We start from the raw sequence: 20,334 nt of genomic DNA, 5'->3' as shown, positions 1-20,334 counted from the left end.
CAGCCTTTCTAGAGCTGAAAATGATTAAAGTAATGAAACACCTTCGCCAAAAAATAGTGAATTTGCTTGGAGTCTTGCTTATTCAAATCCTGTTTACTTCTAATAGTGGTATTTACTTCATAGTGGTATGAAGCTATGTCAGGGAAAGATCAGGCTGGACATTAGGAAGAGGTTCTTCACTGAAAGGGTGGTAGATCACTGGAACAGGCTCCCCAGGGAAGTGGTCATGGCCCCAAGCTTGTCAGAGTACAAGGAGTGCCACTCTTAGTCATGTGGTTTAGGAGAAACATGGAGCAGAGACATAGGACTAGATCATCTTCCAACTTGAAATATTCCATGATTTTACGATGTATATGGTGTGCATTTAACACAAATTTTCATTTAGTTTTCTGGAAAAATATTATAACCTATATCAGAGGATGCTGGTTGTGATTCCTTCCGGTATTGGCTAATGAGACATCTGGATTTTGTAACGAGTGCTACCAAACATTACATGCCAGGGCTTTGGACTGTTGCCTGCAGGGAACTAGAACATTCTTTCCCAATTCACTTTTTTGAAGCAGAATTTGTCAATGTGCAAGGAGCTTAGAATTCAACTGAAGCATGAATGAACAGGGAGACAGGCAAAAGTGCTGTCTGGTTGAGAGTGAAATGCAGTCTAAATTACTTTAAAAGAAAAGTTAAGGGTTTTGATTGCTCTCAAGCACACAGAAAGATCTCCATCAGGCAAAAACAAGTGATACTTTTGTTAGATGCCTGTCTCGTTTTAAATGCTGATCACTGCAAGTGAAGTCAAGAAGGAATTTTCTTTTTCATCAAAGGGGCAGGAATCTTAGATATTTTTTCTTGTTTTCTATGTTAAATTCCATATCGTTTACTTTCTAGAATTTTCTGACATGAAATTACATATTTCCTTACTGTGTGTGCTTGTGGTGTGCATGTGGTGGTATTTAACTGCATTTATGTTAATATTCATTTGTGTTAATATGGATGGCCCGAATAACATATAAACAACTATGCTGGTAATTAATAAAAATCAAGTCATTTTATTAGTGTATAGAAGCTGAGAGGTGTGGAATAATTTTGAATCACCCCAGTTTCAGTAGAAGGAAGGTTTGCAATATTTTCTTCCTTTTTATTGTTTTCTGTTTCTTGTGGATTTCCCCAGCATGCAGTTTGCTTCTGGTGAATGTTTAGCATAGATGAACTATTATTTTTGCATATCCCCAAGTGAGTATTGAATAAAAGTTGAGGTAGTTCCATTTATGGCAAAGTTTTTTGAAGGGATAAACTAGACTTTCCTCAATTACCTTGGGAAACTCAAAGCTGAATATGTTTTCTCAGCACAATAAATCTTGCATGGTATAGGAAAGCTGTAAGAAATGGAAGAGCATGTAAGAAATATGTCTGCCATCTTGAAATACACTTTTGTTACTGAGTTTGTGCAAATCACCTCTAGACAGTAGCCAGACACCCTCCTTGTCTCTTGTCCTACTTCTCATCTCAAAGTGCTACCAGTATTATTTATAAACGGATTGCTGTAGCTTTAAAATACATTAATACTATCAGAGTTAAATATAGTTTGTCTACACCTACAAGGTACTAATGTGCTTGGGGTTCTGATTCTCTTCATATTGTGTCTTTAACAATGCAAAACTGGTGGCTGGCACTTAGTAAGTAACGCACCATCAGATGGCAACTTTCTCAGTGTAGCTCATGTCTGAATAACATACACTGCAAGATCTGTACCAGCTTGTTTTGTCAGTCTGACCTTGAGTTCTCACTTGAACATACTTGACAGTGCTGCTTCTTTTTTTTTTTTTCAATATCCATACCTCTTGGAGATATTTTTTTGACTGAAATCTGTTCTATTTTTCCATATTTTTCTCATCATGCTAAGCAACCTCAGTAGCACCAACCAAAAACCTGGATGGTGCTGGGGCTGATTCTCATTTACATTAAGATCCTTACATGTCTTTCTGGCTTGATGAAGAACTTTTGTATAGTATGTAAATTACATATAATATTCAATTAAAACCTAGTATTAATATATATGTGATGATTTGCACAAGCTTTAAGCATGTCATATACTCCCAGAACTCAGTATAAATGAGTTCTTCTATAAACAAGGATTTTTCGGTATAAACAAGGATCAGGCCCCTTCTCTCCTTATATATCCATTGTGTTGGAGATATTTTGTGGTTTTGCTTGAAGAAATGCATACACATTTTTCATTTTCCCTCAAAAATAGTTAAACTACAAAAGATGCAGATGAGTGTCTTTCCTTTTGTTTGCCTTCTTCCTTATTCTACTGTATTTGAGGTATACAGTTGATGCTGTGAGGTAAAACTGAATCATGTGGGCAGAAGAAAAAGGATCTGAAAAAAAGCTTTTCTTCCCTGTGGAGCAGTGAGACACTGACCTCATGTGGTGTGAAACCAAAGTTGCCAGAGGAAATACAAGGATAAAACTGAATAAAGCAAGCATCTTTAAAAAATTAATTTTTCTTATGGATTTCTGATTTTTGTTGGATATTGCACTACTTAAATAATTTTAGTTTATGTAGTTTATAGTGTGATTGCTAATAAGAAGTTGACCAGTGTCTTTATTCCCAAAGACTTTTTTGTTTCCCAAAAGGGATGCTCTAACAAGCTGACCCCAAGACAGCAGTCTAGCAGCTGTGGTCCAATTATCCTTACTGCTGCCTCTACATGATTTTAATTGAAATGAGTAGGAGATTCATGTGAGCAACTGACTGAATAATCAGTCTTGGTTTCTAAGCCCTTTCCGGCACTTCCCCAGCAGCATGCTCATTGTGCTTTCAGAGCCCTGCTCTGTAAAATGAAGACAGTGGTTAGGAAAATTATAAAGTGGTACCATGCAGAATAGGAAGGGTGTTCCTAGTCTGTATATTTTTAATACGCATGAATAATATTAATAGTGGAGACTTCTGAGTCAGTTCTGTTGGCCTGATTCATCAGTATATATGGATGCATCCAAGTATGTAGATAAAAGCAGGGTCTGTTATTTTGAAAAGTCTCCCTCTTAACTAAACAGCATGCATTTAGTTTCAAAATATTTAGAGGGTAATGTGGCTTATGGACTGTCACAGGGAAAAAAAAAAAAAAAGCTTAGAAATCCTTTGGGCAATTCAGATGAACTTTAGACACTGTCCCCATCCTGCAAAGACTTCTCTATATGCTTAATTGTACTCTTTCTGTTCTTTATGTTGACTCAAATGTCTGAAATAACAAAAGCCCTTACTGTTTTCTACAAGTACTCTGAGTTCCAGATGACAAACCTTCCATTTTCTTCTTTACAGATCCTCTTGGAACCAGGGGTGATTCAGGACGTCCTGGCAGCTGGGAGTCATTTACAGCTGCTGGAGCTTCTCAGTTTGTGTTCTCACTATCTCATTGAGGTGAGGCTTCTCGGCCTAAACAGCCATTTCTGTTTGGTACACTTTTGTTAAAAGTCTAATTTCGTTAGGAGAGTATTAGTACAATGCCTGGTGTAACCTAAATGGCAAAAACTGGATTTCAGGATTTTTGAGTGTAATTTGTGTTTCAGTTTGTGGGAGATGCTTTCTCCTTCCATACATTTTGTCCATTTCATTCCTGAAAGCAAGAATGCTTTCTTCTGCCTCAGTTTACCCAATGCTAGGTATTTCCCTTTTGGGATCATGAGTATTATGAAGAATTCAAATGCATAAGTGTTCACAACAGATTTTGATATGTATCCCAGGGCACTACTACCTCTGAAGGGATAGGGCTTATTATAGTGGCCCCTTATTCTCAACTGGCCTCATGCCCATAATGCTGATATCTTTATGAAACAAAAAATTTGAGTGCAGTAAACTAATTTTCTGTGACGGCTTATAGCAAGAACACAGCTTTGATGTGTAACTATGAAAAACCTTATAAAAATAAAATAGCAATAGCAATTCTACAGAACTGTTTACTTTTCTTGGTAATTTTTCAGTACGGTTTCTGAAATAGGTTGTGTTAGCTGCTTCTGGGCAACAGGTGGGCATGGAAATGCACATCAGCACAGTCCTCTTAGTATGAACTTGCCTTCCAACAGCATAACTGCCTTTGAATAGTCTGAGTGTGCTTGGCAGCACGCTGAGCTACTGAGTACTGGGGGCAGGCAGGATCTCATGGTAAGAACTTCAGGATGTACTTGAAGGCTCTGTGTCTTATGGAGAAGTGTTAGCCTTACAAAACCCTTCAAAATGTATGTTCAGATAATAAGACAGTATTAATTTGTACATTATAAATTGATTAGAATGTTAGAGGAGCTGGTAGACTTATGCAATTCATTTTTTTTTTCAGCAATGTAAGGAGGGATTTAATTTTTCTGAGAAAATAGACACGAATTGTAATGGGAAAGATGGTTGGTTTGAGAAATAAGAACTGTGAGATGCTAAATAAGCCACAAAACCATTTGGCCTACCAGTTGTCAGGCAGGCACAGGAAGGAGTTACTGTAATGAAAAAGAAGATACACATCTAACATTATACTCTGTATTTAATGGCCCCCTAACAAATCAGTCAGTGGCAGTATGCCTCTGCTGCTAATGTGGTTCTGTGTTTGTCAGAAATTGAACCAAAGAGAATATTGCAGCAAAGAATCTAGGGAAAATATTGAAAAGTAGGGAAGAAGCTGGGTATTGTGCTGGTGAGATGGGGACATGAGAGAACTGTAGGAGAAGAGCAGATATATGCTTAGCATAAATCCTTGTGCTAACTGCAAAGTTTCTGGTATTTGTAGCTCTTCCCTCAGCACCATCTTAATACTTTTAATCCTGAGGCCACTGCAGGGGAAAGGCGGACAACTGTACGATTAGCAGTGCTTCGGGTCTCATCCTTGATGTGCAAGCCATAGTCAGCTACTTAGGAAGAGATTCATAATGAATTAAAAATCTCCCAAAACAAAACAAATCAATCCCAAAATTACACTACCTCCACAAGAAAACCACTCTGGAGTGAATAAACATTGCTTCTAAATTATTCTATAATTAACAGATCCGGAAAAATTCTCTGGAGATGACAATCGTAGAATCCTTTATGTTGAAAAAGACCTTTAAGATCAAGTCCAACCATAAAATGATAACTTGCAAAAGAAGCAGAAGTGTTTTAATTCCTCTCCTGCTAATACTTTTTCTGTTGCTCTTATGTCTTTAGATGCAGTTTGTCTCATGCGTATTTATTTGCATGTTTTTTCTCCTTCTATAATTTAGAAGAGAACCATGTCCTTCATGAGTCATAGAAACCACAACTCTGTCGTCTGCAGTTGCTGTAAGATGTGTAAAAGATGTGAAATAGCACTGTTGTACTCTGAGTAGTACGCCAGGGTAGGATAACTGGAGCTACACTGGTGTAAAAATTAGGAGGAAGTGGGGCTCAGTGTCTGGATTTTTAGTAATGGAGGTAGGGAATAAGGTAGGGGATGAGAGGCAGGGAAAAAGGAGGAGTATGTGTGTTGTAAGACAGAGAGCAGTGCTATTTCTGTAGACTATTTTTTAATCAGGATCTCGTTGTAAGGTTTTGAAACTGCATGAACATCTGTGGGATGGCTATAGCTTATATCATATTGGATTCTAGGCTGTATTTTACTCTTTTTCTGGTATTTTTTAACCTAGTTCACCTCAACAAGGCATATACGTAGAGAGATTTCCAGTCTGATTAGATCATAGTTTGAATTTACCTGTCTTTTTTGTTCTGTAGTGTTGCAGTCCATACAAGTAATCAGCCCTGAGTGATTGTGTAAGCCTTTTTAACAGAGGCCAAGAAGGTACTGCACATTAAGACTGTGATATCTTTCAGGGTCCAAACTAATTATATCAAGTACCTGTTTTTTCTACATATTATTGAGTGACTTTAAAAAATGTTTCTTGCTTTATTTTAGTACTATCTGAAAATAAAATCAAAGTAGTTAAGGAAGTCTTCTTTAAAGCCACTTACCCTTGCTGCAGTTGATAACTGGGGTGCTTGTCACCCCACATGCTGTGATACAGATGCTGGAAAGAGATTAGTGCTTGCCCTTTCTCTTCTTTCTGATGAATTTGAGTGTGCTAGAGTTCTTTATTTCCAATGCTAGTGATTTTCTTTCTTGCTGTTTGGAGTTGTTCAGATATCATGAACTTAGCTTAGTTTAGCATAAATTCAGGAAATATAGTATATAGGATCTAGCTGTCATTTAATGTTGTGTAACGATGACACAGAGTTTTAACTTGTTAGGATTGTCTTTAAATGTTTGGATTAGACCAGGCTTTTCCCATCTGAGTGCTGCTTTTATTGTTAACACTCGTTCCAGCTCTCCTCTCTCTGTAGATGTTCCAGCTTGTCATTTTATTGGAACTGTCTTGAACAGTTTCATCTTTTCTTGATACTTTTATCTGGGGCCTGTAATGGTTCCATGGATTTCAATGAGGAGGATTTTTTTGCTACAAATGCAATTGGCATCACCCATACACATATCTTTTTCAAGGCATATTGGTAGTCTGTGAGGTTCCAAAGAAGACTGTTCTGATCTGATTTATCTAAGATGATTGTCAAAGTGTCTAATTGTCAAAAATTATTTGTAGTGCACTGGGCACACATTAATTTGCAGCCAACGCTGCATATTCACTGGTCTTTAAGGAATTTCCTCTTGGTTGTCTCAAAATAAACAAGATGTTATTTTGACTATAAGAGAGATCCTCTTTGTCATAGACCAAACGGCTTAGAAGACTTTAATTTGTTGATGAATCCCAAAAAGGTTTCTGTTACAAATTGTTTGAATTGCATTTATGGCAATTTTTTTAAGAATTCTCATTCAAAGGAACAACAGAAAAAAGGAAAGGAACATTCTTTCTCCCCACCCTCAATTAGGTAATATCAATCTCTAAGACATTTATGATAGCGTGATGCAGTGGAGATTTCTGACAACACTTATAGTTTATTAAATGCATTTTATCATCTATAAACTTCTCATTATCAAATGTTCTGTAGCATCTAATGTTGATTCGATATTCTCATTTGAAACTCATGCTCATTTTGGATTGATAATTTACTAATTTTTATTTTAAAATAGCTATTGTTCATATTTTCTGTATTTGCAAACAAGAAAAATGCCCAAATATTCCCTACTTGAGGTCTTAATTCCAGCTTTGTGTTGTGCAGACTTCTCCCCCCACCTCAGTCATATCTTGAATTATGATTACTCCACAACCTCTGCTGTTTGGGGGGTTTGTTTTTAGTTTCATTTGTAGAGAGGGACTCTTTCAAAGCATGCTGATGTATTTTATTTGAGACACATGCATATTCATGAATCTTATGTCATCTGCATAATTCTCAGGTACATTAAACATTGAAACAAGGCTTGTAAGCTCACACATCTGTTTCAAGCTGAACAAACGGTAAGGCAATGTGATTTTTCTGAGCTGTGTTGGTGTTATGTAGGTGTGTGAAAGCTAAGCTAAAGACTTGAACTTCGTGTACCGTGAATTGCACTAAGGTCTGTGATCAAGCACACAGCATTTGCTTGCAGAAAGCACATCCAGCTCTCCAAGATTCTTATTTTCTGACTTCCTCCTCCAGCTCAGGTTGACTGTCAGTTTTGGCTGAGATCTTTCAAGGGAGGCTAACACAGAATGCTGCAGCCAACAGCCAGACTTGGAAATTTAATGGGAACAGGTTATCTGAATATCTTCTTTACCTTTTGAAAGTTTTAGTCTGTCAAGTTCCAGTGGACTGTATTTGTCCTATAATGTTGGAGAAGGCAAGAGAAAGCTTAGCTGAAGGCATTGAATATGTTGTACATCTGAGAGTGGACTTCTTAAATGGAGCTGTGGAGAACACAATATTAGATGGTGTGTTGTTGATGACCTATTTTGCACTTTAAAGCTTGTAAATGTTTTTCTGAAGGATATATGACAACTTTATTCTTATACAAGAGAATAAACATGTTAAATCATTTATTCAGAACATAGAAGTGTTTGTTTCATAAATAAGTCTGAGTTATATAACTGATTGTAGATCTAAGAAGTTTTGTCTTTTTCCTCAACTGTTTTGTGTATTCAGTACCAAAGAGAGCCACAAACTGCAAGTTATTTCAACAACCAGAGTATTAATAAAGAGGGAATGCTATTGAGAATACAAGTTTTTAATGGATTTTCCTTCTACTGATCAACATCAACTCAGTATTGTGTGGGAAGTAATTGGTTTTTAAACCCAAGTTTGATTACCACTAGTATTCAGGGATCTGGGACATTGGACTGTCCATATTTGAAATCTTAAAGCTAAGTGGTTTTTCTGTATTTTCCAAAGTCCAGCATTATTTTTTCAGTGGAGTTCAAGGTACTTCCTGAGTTACATTCAAGGTAATAAGATGATAGTTGTGAGGGGTTAAGAAGTTGCAGAACTATCCTTAGCAAAATACTCATTTCTGAGAGGTGGCATGTGGCATGATGTTAGTTGGCATTTATCCCATTAACTTTCTGCTGCCAGGTCAGGCACCTTTTGTGAAGAACAAGTTAAATTTATGTACTGGACAGAATCTGAGGTGTCATTTATGTTGGGTTTATTGGTGGACAGTTGCATAGTTTCAGTAACGCCTTATTAGATGTGGCATTAGCTGACTGTCCTTGTACTCAGTGTTGGAAAGGATTTCCTATTCCCACAATAGCTAGGAGCACTGGGTATAGTAGACATGAGCTGTGATCCTGATTACTACTAGAGCTACTTTGACTGGTAAGAATTGTTATTGGGATCATAAATGTTTTTGTGTCAAGTGAACTTGAAAGTTTGATGCCGGTGTTACCATTAGTTTTAAGTGCATTAATGCTCCCTGCTAAATGGTAAATGTTGTTGGTTACCTTTTAGAAACTTCATTATAGTAGACAGAACTCCGCTATAGGTATATCTGCTTGCTTGCTACTGATGTCAGTCACAGCATCTTTAAACAGAGCTAATTTAAGCTGAAAAGAGCATTTTCACTCTTTAGGTGAGTGATTAAAATGATCCTGAAGAAACACAGCCCTGGACAACAGCAGTCAACTGGAATTTTCTTGGATCTGTATTGTACTGCTCTGGATTCTTGCATACAAAAGCAGACAGTGGACAGGATCAGGCCTGGAATGCAAAACTTAGATTAATCAACACGCAAATGATAGAATAAGGCCTCCTGGAGTAATTCCTGGTAATATTTGAAGCAGGCAAATTGTCTTGGGTAGGGGCATTTGATTTTTAACCTAGTACTGTAATGGTCGATTTAGGATTATAAACCAGTTTTTTTTTCATGTTGTATGGATGCCTAATGATCTGGATCTTTTCTTCTTCTAATTTTAAAATATTTGAATGTGCTGTAGAGTGAAATATGTTACTGTTTTTACAAGGAAGAAGCTACAAATGAATCTGCCTGTGGAATTAAAAGGAGGAGTGCGCGTGGTTTATATGCGTGGTGAGGCCAGAGCTTCAAAGTTACTTATTTTTCTTAAACACAGTTTCTCCATTTGGAACAGTGCCAATGACACAATCCCAACTTTCACTAAGATACACTCCTTCAGAGATTAATTAATTTGTACACCAGAGATTGAGAGCATCACCTTTGTATTGCTAGAAACCCCAGCTCACTTGGGATTTTAGCTTCTGGGTTTTTCATATAGAGCAAATTAAACTGCTGGAAAAAAAAATCTAAAGGTCATCTAGCAACCAGGCTTGCCTTTTTTTAACTTAATACAGAGTTTTTAATCTAAGTACATGCATGCACACTCTGCACACCCGACAATCCCCCAGAATTAGTCACTACCATTAAGCTTGAGTCTACCAGCTTTATCCTATGGTGGAGTGACCTTCCAGTGCTAAGAATACAAAGTAGACAGAAATAACATTGCCTTGCATTTTGCTGGTTTTAAGTGCTGTGCAACCATTTGTTGCTGTGCTAGCCTGCTGTTTTTTGAAGGAGCATATTTTGTCAGCTGTTGTCATTGAGCTATTGACAGTCATTAGGAAAGTTCTTGTGAAAAGCTCAAAAATAACTTTGGTAATTTTTCTCTGCACTCTCTTTAACATGCTGTTACATTACAGAGATACAGATGTATGAAATGTGAATGCACTAAGATTCAAGCTTCGAATGGGACTGAATAAAAAAATGGCAGTGGTTTTCTCCATTTTTCAGTTGATATCAGTGAGGAAAGTATTTTAAATAGGAACACAGAAACTGTTTGGCTTCATAGTTTCCCTCCCTGCCCTTCTCATGTTGTCTTTCTAGCCAGTGTGGCCTCCCTACCTGACCTTTCTGTCCAACAGCCCCTGAAAGACTTCTGCTTCTGGAATCTTTCCAGTATTTTTATATAGCTGTAAACAGAGGCTGATGAATCCCAGAATGCTTAGTGTACAAAATTCTTCTTTGGTTTTATTGCCATCTGATCGATACTAATGTTTTATGTTCTCCTTGTGCCTCCTGGTCTCCAATGTCTTTAGCTTTAAATTCTCCTAATTAATTGAGGCAGTTCAGATGCATGAACCCCAAAAATGGAAGTATTTGTAAATGGGTAGTGCAACTACCCTTATCTGCTGCTATTCTCGGTGACATGCCCAGTTAGCAGTCTGGGAAGAAAATTTTGTTGATTGCAAGAGACGGCACCCAGAAGACAGAATGGTTGAATTGACTTGAAATGAGACAGTCAGGGCCCCCTCCCCGGGACTGGACAGCAGGTGGCAGTGTGAGTCCATAACAGTTTGAGCAGATAAATTCAAGCTAAAATCAGAAAAAAATGAAAAGAAAAATTATTTATTTTTACTCCATATTAGTCTTCTGACCTAATCAGTAAAAAAGTCATTATTCACACAACACTGGGCAATATGCATTGTAATTTTTAACAAATAATAGGAAACTGTTAATGTTTTCACAGGAAATACAGTTCTGTCTTGTGCAGCAATGGTCATTTATCACTGCACTTTGTGAAATCACTCATTTGTTCTAATTTGAATGTAAATGACTCTAAGGTTTTACAAATAAGGTGACAGACTCACATAAATGTAATTGCAGGGTTCATCTCTCTCTTTTTATATATCACTCATTAAGTTATGAATTAAATACATCGTATTAAACCAGGGGCATGTCCAATGATGATATTGTAATGGCAAATTACTCTATGCTATTAGAGGTGTATTTTTTATTCATGGACATTAATTTGTCATTAAGCGGCATTAGTTTAGCACTTTTATGTGGAAGACGTGACCTGAAAGAGGAGACTTAACAGCTCTAATGTGAAAGAACAGAAATACAGGCACCAGATATACAGTTTTTTGGTTTTTTTTTCTCCTTACCTCCTGTAAAGAGGCAGAGGGACATTTTATTTGAATTTGCTTTGATCTAAAGCACTTTGAGTTATGTTTAGCTGTTTTAGCAAAGGTATTTCTGAAGCATGAACATGCTTTGGTTATAAAGTATTTACCAATATGGGAAAAGCCAGAATGCTAAGTACAAAATGGTGACTATAAATCATGTGTAACCTATGAACATGAAGAGAAGACTGGGCTTGAAGTGAGTTACAGTTTGATTTTATCTCAGAAGTGTCACTGTGGTAGAGAGTTAATTGTCTGTCTTTTCTTTCCTCTGTACTGGCTTAGCCAAAATAGAACTGTTTTGGGTTTATTTTCATTCGTAATTATGAAGTAAGTCTATTTTAACTCCTCTCTACTTTGTATTTTTAGGTACACTACTATTATATTCTCAAAGGTAAATTTCAAGTTTGAAATGCAGGAGCAGAATCTTTCTTAAGAAAATGAGTAAGAAAATGTATTATTTGATGAAATTTCAGAGGCGACTTAGCCCCTGAAGTATTAAACTTAGGAAAATAGTGAATGACTCAGTCTGCTCCATCTTTAAAAGACTTTAAAAAGATCTTGTAAATTTTATTTTAATTTTACAGTCAATTTAATAATTTAATTTCAAAACTTTGTTTTTTAATAGTGAAGATGGATTGAAGTCATAAGGATCCAAGTTGATACATTCTCCAGTTACACAGCATTTGCATTTTAGTCTTTTTTGTAGACCATCTCTAATTAAAGACAAAAGAAGTCTGGACTTGATGTGAACCTGTGTATTTGGCAGTTGATTCCTTGCCCACCCACTATGTGTTATATTTTTCTGATGGCTTAGTCATTACTATTTGATCCATCTATGTGAACTGCTCACAACATATTCAGCTAGTATTGTGGTAGTCATGAAAATTACCTAAGCCCAAATTATTTTAAACCCAAATTTAACACTTTTAGCTACTGTTAAGTATTATTTCGGTACTTAATAGAGAAGCATTTTTCAGTGAACCATTTAAGTTTGTAGGGCAGCACAACAAAGGAAACAAGTTCTGTGTCAGGTTGTTGATGTTTTCCAGTAGATCTCTTAGCAGCAGTAAATCCAAAAGCATTCTAGCGCATTCCATCATTTATGGTGTGTTGCTTGCATGACTGCATGAGTAGAATTTGCCAGGAAACCAGCATTTTGCATCAGAATGGTGATGTAGACTAACTCAATTTAGAACAAAAACTCCATTTTTGTCCAGGGTATTGAATAGGCCTTGAATCCAGAATGAATATAAACATATACATGCTGTAATGACTTACTGAATCTTCAGGCAATATGTCATCAGAGCTTTGAAGGTTATAAATTGTCCTCATTCATCTCAGTAATTCTAAAAATTAAAGATCCAAACCTAGGGATTAGTGGTATCAACAACTTTTTAACCATCAGTTTTCCTGCAAGTGTGTTATTTCAAACTGAGAAATGTCTGTAACTTCATTCACCTATGTTACTGTGTAATCTAGTCTAAACATCTGTTTATTAATCTGGAGGAAGTTGTTGCTAAATTTGCCATCTGTTAAACAGAGTTTTACAGAGTCTGTGATTTCTACCGTAGAGTGTGTCTAGCTGCATAGGTATAGCACTGGATCCTAATTGACTTAAATCAGGAAATTTATTTGTGGTTCAGTGGGAACTGAGCTGGTAATGTGGTATTGTCTCTATGGTAATTTTTATGGGAGCTATTGTATCCTCTGGATTAGAGGGGTAGTAATATATTGACTGGACTTGTAAACACTTTGACCTTTGTTGTGAAAGCTATGCAGTGGAATTTTTTTCTAAATTCCACTTCAGTGTTTTCTCCTTGTTTACAGTAAGCCACATCTGTTCTAATTATATATGTAAAGGGCCTTGAATTTACATAGCATCTCAGCACACCTGTTTATCATGGGGAAAGTATTGTAGTAACCTCAGGTATGTTCAGTCCCCAACACTCATTGAGATTGGAATTCCCGCTGACTTGAGATGGCATGTTGTGGACATACAGAAAGCTAGGGGGACAGGCCTAATGTATGCCAGGCCCCAAATCAGTGTTCTTATGTGCTTGTGTTTTGTTTTTGCCTGCCTCTCAATATTTTTACTCATACTTGCAGCATTACCATCTTCATGGGGGACTGAAGTATGCAGCGAGTATTTGTATGCAATGGTGATGTCAAGGGCCCCCAGAAACTGATATTGAAGGTTTACTGTAACTAAATACTTGAAATTATTTGATAGCCTAGATACGGTTGTGACTCTTAACTTGCGTGTGTATTATACACCATTGGTAGAAAGTCCTAATCAAATTCTGAACTCATATAGCGCCATTCAGCCCTGGACCAAAACTTGAACAGAGAAAGTAACTTCTTGAAAAGGAGTAAAATGGGTAGCAAAAATGATCAGTGTGTGTGTGTGTGTGTGTGTGTGTGTAATATCTCGGGGTGGGGGAAACCAAACAACATTAGGTATATGTAACCTTTCATAAGCTGTTGATAGGGTTTTGCTTTTAAATGTGGTTGAAATCTTTGAAATTTGAATGTTTTAGCAATATTTCTTATTAAAATCTGTATTTGAAAAGGACTGATTTTTCTAACATTGCATGGAATAATCATTGACTAAAAACTTCTTCAGTAAGCTGTAGTTAATTTTTAAAAGCAGACACTGTTGTAGATTAACTGCAGAAATACAGTATTTTGAAGTAACTGAGCTATGTCCCATCTTTAAATGCCCTTCAGCTGTTAGAGTGTCACAGAATCCCAGAATTGGTCAGGCTGGAAGGGACCACAGTGGGCCATGTGGTGTAATGTCCTTGCTCAAGCAGGGTCATCCTAGAGCACATGGCATGGGATTGCATCCAGACAGTTCTTGAATATCTGCAGTGAGGGAGACTCCCCAGCCTCTCTGGGCAACCTCTTCCAGTGCACAGTCACCTGCACAGTAAAGCTCTTCCTCATATTCAGGTGGAACTTCCTGTACATCAGTTTCTACCCAGTGTCTCTTGTCTTATTGCTTGTGACCACTGGCTCCATCCATCTTTAGATACAATGTTGAGGAGCCCTCTCAGTCATCTCTTCTTGAGGCTAAACAGGCCCAACTCTCTCAGTCTATTCTCCTAAGAGAGATGCTCAGGTCCCCTAATCACCTTTGTAGCTCTGCACTGGACTCGCTCCCGTAGCTCCACATCTCCCTTGTACTGAGAAGCCTAGAACTGGACACAGCACTCCAGATGTGGCCTCACCAGGGCTGAGTAGAGGGGCAGGATCACTTCCCTTGACCTGCTGGCAATGCTTTTCTTAATGCACCCTGGGATACCATTGGCCTTCTTGGCCAAAAGGGCACACTGCTGGCTCATGGACATCTTATTGTCCACCAGGAACCCCAGGTCCTTCTCCTCAGAGAATGTCACTTCACTTGATTCTGTTGTTTTTAAAGGGGAATAAAGGAGAGAGGCCCTTCAAACCCTTCAGGATTTTGAGAACCTGGCAAGTATCTATAGTTGTGAACACTTAGAAACTGGGCCTACAATGATCTCTTCTGCATTTAAAGGTGATGTCTTCAAGGTGAAATCTTGAAGTCAGTGAGAAATGTCTTAAATATATGGTGCATTTATTACATATTTTTCTCTCCTATTTCTGTGGGAAAAAAAAGACTTGGGGGTAAAGCAAGGAATTCTGATGGTTAGCTGTTTGGGATTTGGGAGTGGGAGGTTGAATTATTTTTTATTCTTGGTAAGAGCTGCTAGAAACTAAATGAACAAAATTCATCATGATCTTTGAAGGCTCATGCACTGCTGGTGCTTGTCATCTTCAGCAGTGTGAACATTCACATATATTAGTTTTGGGAGGACTTGTGACTTTTTTGGCACTACTGAAGATCAGATATAGGAAATGTCAAACTGGACATTGAGTCAAGGCCCATTTTTTATGTTTGGCCTTTGCCCTTTCCAGGTTTTCGGATGTTGAAAGTCAGATTTATAATAATTTCTGACCAAGGGAATGAATCCCTAGTCAATAATGCTTAAAATACGACCCAGCTCCCCATGATCCTGACATATACCGATTTTTTTCTTTTTTAATTCGGTTGTTCTTCCAGATTTTTTTTCGTTCTTTTACTTTTCTGCCCATTTATGGCCTAGTACTATCCCTTTTTATGCTGTTTACCTCCTGAAATCAGTTCTGATTATTACATTGTAAACCTACTAATCACACAGTTCCTAGTTATGGGAAAGAGACATGTTCTTTTCACTGCAAAAATTTAGGAACAGGGTGTTGTACAGTATTTTACTGGGAAAAATGCCTATACAAAACATGTTGCAGAGATTTTGCTGATATATTGAGTTGTACCCATAACTTTAAATTCTGTTAAAGTTGGTGAAGACAGGAATTATCTAACTACTAGAGCACTGGAGTGGGTTCCAGGCATTTGAGGTTCTGTTCTTTGTATATTCTGCATCATGGGAAATCTTCTAAGTTATTCCTCTGCTCCTCCTTTTTTCTTCTCTAAAATGAGAATTTGCCTTGATTTTAGTGCCGTGAGCTAAAAAAAAAAAATTCTTAGTGATTTTTGAGTTGAGGTCAGATATTGCAGGAGCATAGAGATACCTGAACAAATAACAGTTTTCCAAATAAAATGGAAATGTTGCCTTTTTATCATTCACATACTTATAATCAGGTTTTTTTAACTGCTGAGTACATTCATATCTTCCTGCAGCGGCAACGAGTCTTGCTTTTGAGAGAAATGAGAAACCATTCTAACCTCAGAGGTCAAATTGCGCAAATATTTCCTTCTTTACCTGTACAGTCGCCAAAAACCTTTTTTTATTGCAGTCATTTTTTTTTAATGCAGAGCTGCAAAAAGTTCATAATCCCATGATAACAATGCAGATAGACCTATACTTCCTAGTTCTTGGGCCAGAGTAACTCTGATCCTACATTCATGCGCTAGAAACTATTTTCTGAAAATTCAGTTAAAGCTTTTTTTGCTTTCGTATATTCTCTCCATTTTATAAATATCTTTGCTCAAGATCAAATCCTCCAGCAGTCTTTCTTTAAAAATCTAAGCTGAGCACCTTAAATCTTGTAAGTTGTTTTTCCAACCTGTAGTATTTTCATATCCTTAAAATGTGGACTTCAGAACTGGGACCAATAACTGAAAAATAGCTAAAAATTGCAATGTGGAAGCAGCAAGAGGGTTTGTTTCTTTTATTGGACAGTACTTGGTGTGCATTTTATGACAAGCTTTTTTTTTTTTTTTTCCACAGCACTGTTCTAAGAACTGATGTTGCTATTTATGTCTGCTTTTCGATGCCTCCTGATGGCTTGTCAGTATTGTGCCAAATAGAGCCTGGTATATTTTCTGTATCTATGTAGCTGTTTTACTGATTCTCAGACAGATATAGATATACACATGCTTTTTTGTTTTTCTTAATGTGATTACTTTAAAAGGAAAGCCTGACCATACTCATCCTGTCATTCTCATAATTTCATAATTTCTTACCCAGCTGCTCTCACGGAATCTTCCGCAGACCCTGTGGACAAAACTTACCATTCTCTACTTCAATTAAACTGTTAGCAGTATTGGATCAAGAATTGTTTCCTTGAGGGCCTTGCTGAAAGAAGTTGCACTGCTTTATAAGTTACCATTAATAAATTCATTTTAAGATTGTCATTGAACAATTTTTTGATCCATCTAAGATGCATCCTACTGTAAGTATGTGCTGTATGAAATTTATGAAATATTATAGCACACAACTTTGCCTAATTCTCCATGTGTTCAATTTGTCCCATTTTATGCTGCCAGTATTTCTTGTAAACTTGGAAAACTGAGCTCTTCCGAAGTTTCAAAAAAATATGTTCCTCTGCTGATGCCTTACTCCTGTCATGCAAGTCAAATGTTAGTATATAGCTCAAGTGATGTAATTTTATACTGCATTAGGAACTACTGATTTTTAATAGGTGATTGATTCTTCTTTGTCTATCAAAGTTATACTCATTGTTGAGTTATCCTACACTGGATTCAGCCTTTCTGTAGATAGAGTATCACATACTGCTTTAAAATTCTAACAAAGTTTTGTTGTTTTGGGTTGTATAGCGAATATTTCTGAGATTTGAATCTGTCTGTATTAACTAACTCATCATTCCACATATTGTAGACAATTTGTTTCATTCTCTGATGTTATTAGATGTTCAGCTTACTACAGTTACTCTTTTCCAGTTCTCAGTTTTTAGCTGTTTATTAGCTTTGTGAGCCTTAAGCTTTTGGTAACAGGCTGTTGCCTGAGAGAGGTCTTCAAGAAAAGTGGCCACTTGCTGGGCTTATCACAGGGTACATATATACATCAGTGAAGTGTTCCAGAAATAAAATGTCAAAAAAATGTTGTGAAACAGTTGTTTGTATCACATTATATATTCTTTGCATATGAATACCATTATTCTTATTTATACCTACAGTGTTAACATTAGTATATTGATAATCTTTAATATACTTCCTGTTCTTTGGTGTAACATCACGAGTGTTGACTTTGTTAGTTAGTGACTATGATGCTATTTATCAGTCTTCATCATTTTTCATTTACATATATGCAGAGCAGTTGGGGGAACTATCACTCAGCCTCACTAAGAAGACACATCTTTGAATTATGATTCTAATTCTCCTGCTATATTCCAGTACTGTTTTCCCCTTGTAATCTCTGTGCTTCTTGTCGGGATCTACTCTCCTGTTCTTTGGTCTGGTTTTTTTTCATGCTTCTGTATCCGAAAGCGATAGTGTCTTTCTAAGACCTGCTGGAGCTCCAAAGTGAATCCCAAGCAGCACAATAGAAACAGACTTTCAGCCTTCAGGTTTTGTCATTGTGATTAGGCCCACAGTGGACAATGATGCAGACATAATCTTGTTTAGCTGTGGAATAGATGGTTCAACTAGAATGGGATGAGATTTTAGACTGAAAAGTTTAAAGTCATTACTGAGCATATCCAAATTATTTTTCTAGAGGCTGATGAAGGGTGTCAGTGGAAGTTTTTCACAGTGTTGGCAACTCCTATGAGCTATTTCCATTCTGAATATTTTTAATATGGAAGAGAAATGATCTTTACCTGTCAATCTCGTTCTTAGTAAAGTGTAATATGCTTTTAGAGACATTTTCAAGAGATTTTAAGGTAATTCATCTTGAAGCTGGAAAACTTCAGCTTGATGTATTAATTGGTGGGAAAACAGTAAGTTACTTTAAAAAAAGGCATTGGAAAGGGAAACTGCCAGGTACACTAATTCCTCTATTGATAGATATATCAGTAATGCTGATTTTTAATTTGGTGGTTTTTTTTACTCTCCCTCTCTCTTCCATGCTAGTAATGGGGATGAAAATTAAGAATAAAAATCACACTTTAAAAAACTCTGAATCAGAAATAATTTTTGTATTTGTATTTTCACTATGTCTGAAATTTTTCTACTTATTATGGATTTAAAACTTACTCTGATTTTCAGTATATTAATGGTGGTTTACTTGCCTACTTTTCACATAATAGAATCTTTAAGGTTGGGAATGACTCTCTTGTCATTGAGTCCAACCTTTGATTGAACACCACCGTGTCAACTAGACCACAGCACTAAGTGCCACGTCCAGTTGTTTCTTGAACACCTTCAGGAATGGTGACTCCACCACTTCCCTGGGCAGCCTGTTTTAGTGCTTAACCACTCTTTCAATGAAGAAATTCTTGCTGATGTCCAATCTGAACCTCCTCTGGACATCTTGAGGCCATTTCCTTTTGTCCTGTCACTAGTTGCTTGGCTACAACCTCCTTTCAGGCAGTTGTAGAGAGTGATAAGATGACTCCTGAACCTCCTTTATTCCAGGCTAAACAACCCCAGCTCTCCCTCAGCTGCTCCTCACAGGACATGTGCTCCGGACCCTTCACCAGCTCTGTTGGCCTTCTCTGGATACGCTCCAGCACCTCCATGTCCTTCTTGTAGTGAGGAGCCAAGAACTGGACACAGGACTCTAGGTGTGGCCTCACCAGGGCCACGTACAGAGGGACAATCACTTCCCTGGTCTTGCTGGCCACGCTACTTTTGATACGAGCCAGGATACCATTGGCCTTCTTGGCCACCTGGGCACACTGCTGGCTCATATTCAGCTGATTGTCAATCAGCACCCCAAGTCCTTTCCCACTGGACTGTTTTCCAGCCACTCCACCCCCAGTCTCTAGCGCTGCATGGGGTTGTTGTCACCAAGTGTAGGACCCGGCATTTTACCTTATTAAATCTCATACCGTTGGCCTTGGCCCATTGATCCAGCCTGTCCAGGTCTAATTTGAAACAAATCTTAAGAAAATTATTGAAATAATTTTTCCCCCTAGTAAGTAACTGGTATGGAGCAGGACAATTACAAGATTTGTTACTCAAATATAGAAAGAAATTAAATAAGTAATTGGAAAATAGTTTCTGAGCATCCTCAGTAGAATCTATTGCATCATATTTAATTTGTAACATCATATTATTTCTGTCCTGCCTAACAGATGGAAGGGCTGTTACTGTGTCTCACTTCAGGACCAAGTTTGTAGAGAATTTTCATGTATTAAATCATACGATGGCTTTGAGCTACTAGAGTGATACCATCAAGAAAAAGGCAGTTTGAGTCCATTTCATGCAAAGTAATTTATAAAGCTAAAGAAGTATTAATGCTAGTTTACAACGTACTGCTGAAAAATCATGAATACTGTGAAGAGTTTGCCCATGCAGAAGAATAAATGAAATCTTACTGTGAGAGATAGAGAAAAGGGCAGCTAAGATGATCAGGAAGGCCTGTTTTATGTGAGGAGATCAGAAGAACTTGGCTTGCTTAGTCTAGCAAAATGAGGGCTGAGGAGGAATATGATTGCTTTCTGTAAATATATCAAGGGAGTAAAATACTGGGGGAAGAGGGAGCAGGGAGAGAGACATAGTGCTGTTAAATCTAAAAGATAATGTTGGCACAGAAGCAAATGCATATAAACTGTCTAAGTAAATTAAGATG

At 37.3% G+C, this 20,334-nt stretch overlaps 1 protein-coding gene across 3 annotated transcripts in view; it reads left to right on the top strand.

Annotated features, from left to right (window-relative positions):
* The window catches only part of KLHL32 (kelch like family member 32), a 126,825-nt gene that overhangs the window by 60,951 nt on the left and 45,540 nt on the right, over positions 1–20,334 (top strand). For all 3 annotated transcript variants that reach the window (XM_039390825.1, XM_039390826.1, XM_039390829.1), the window contains one exon: positions 3,323–3,421. In XM_039390825.1, coding sequence (XP_039246759.1) covers positions 3,323–3,421 — 99 coding nt within the window. The remainder of the gene's footprint in view (positions 1–3,322; positions 3,422–20,334) is intronic.

The sequence above is a fragment of the Pipra filicauda genome, unplaced genomic scaffold (assembly GCF_003945595.2).
Source record: "Pipra filicauda isolate LSUMZ 115617 unplaced genomic scaffold, ASM394559v2 scaffold128_size5466820_pilon, whole genome shotgun sequence".
Lineage (NCBI taxonomy): Eukaryota > Metazoa > Chordata > Aves > Passeriformes > Pipridae > Pipra > Pipra filicauda.
The sequence above is the reverse complement of the archived record's forward strand: the minus strand, read 5'-3'. Positions and strand labels throughout refer to the sequence as shown.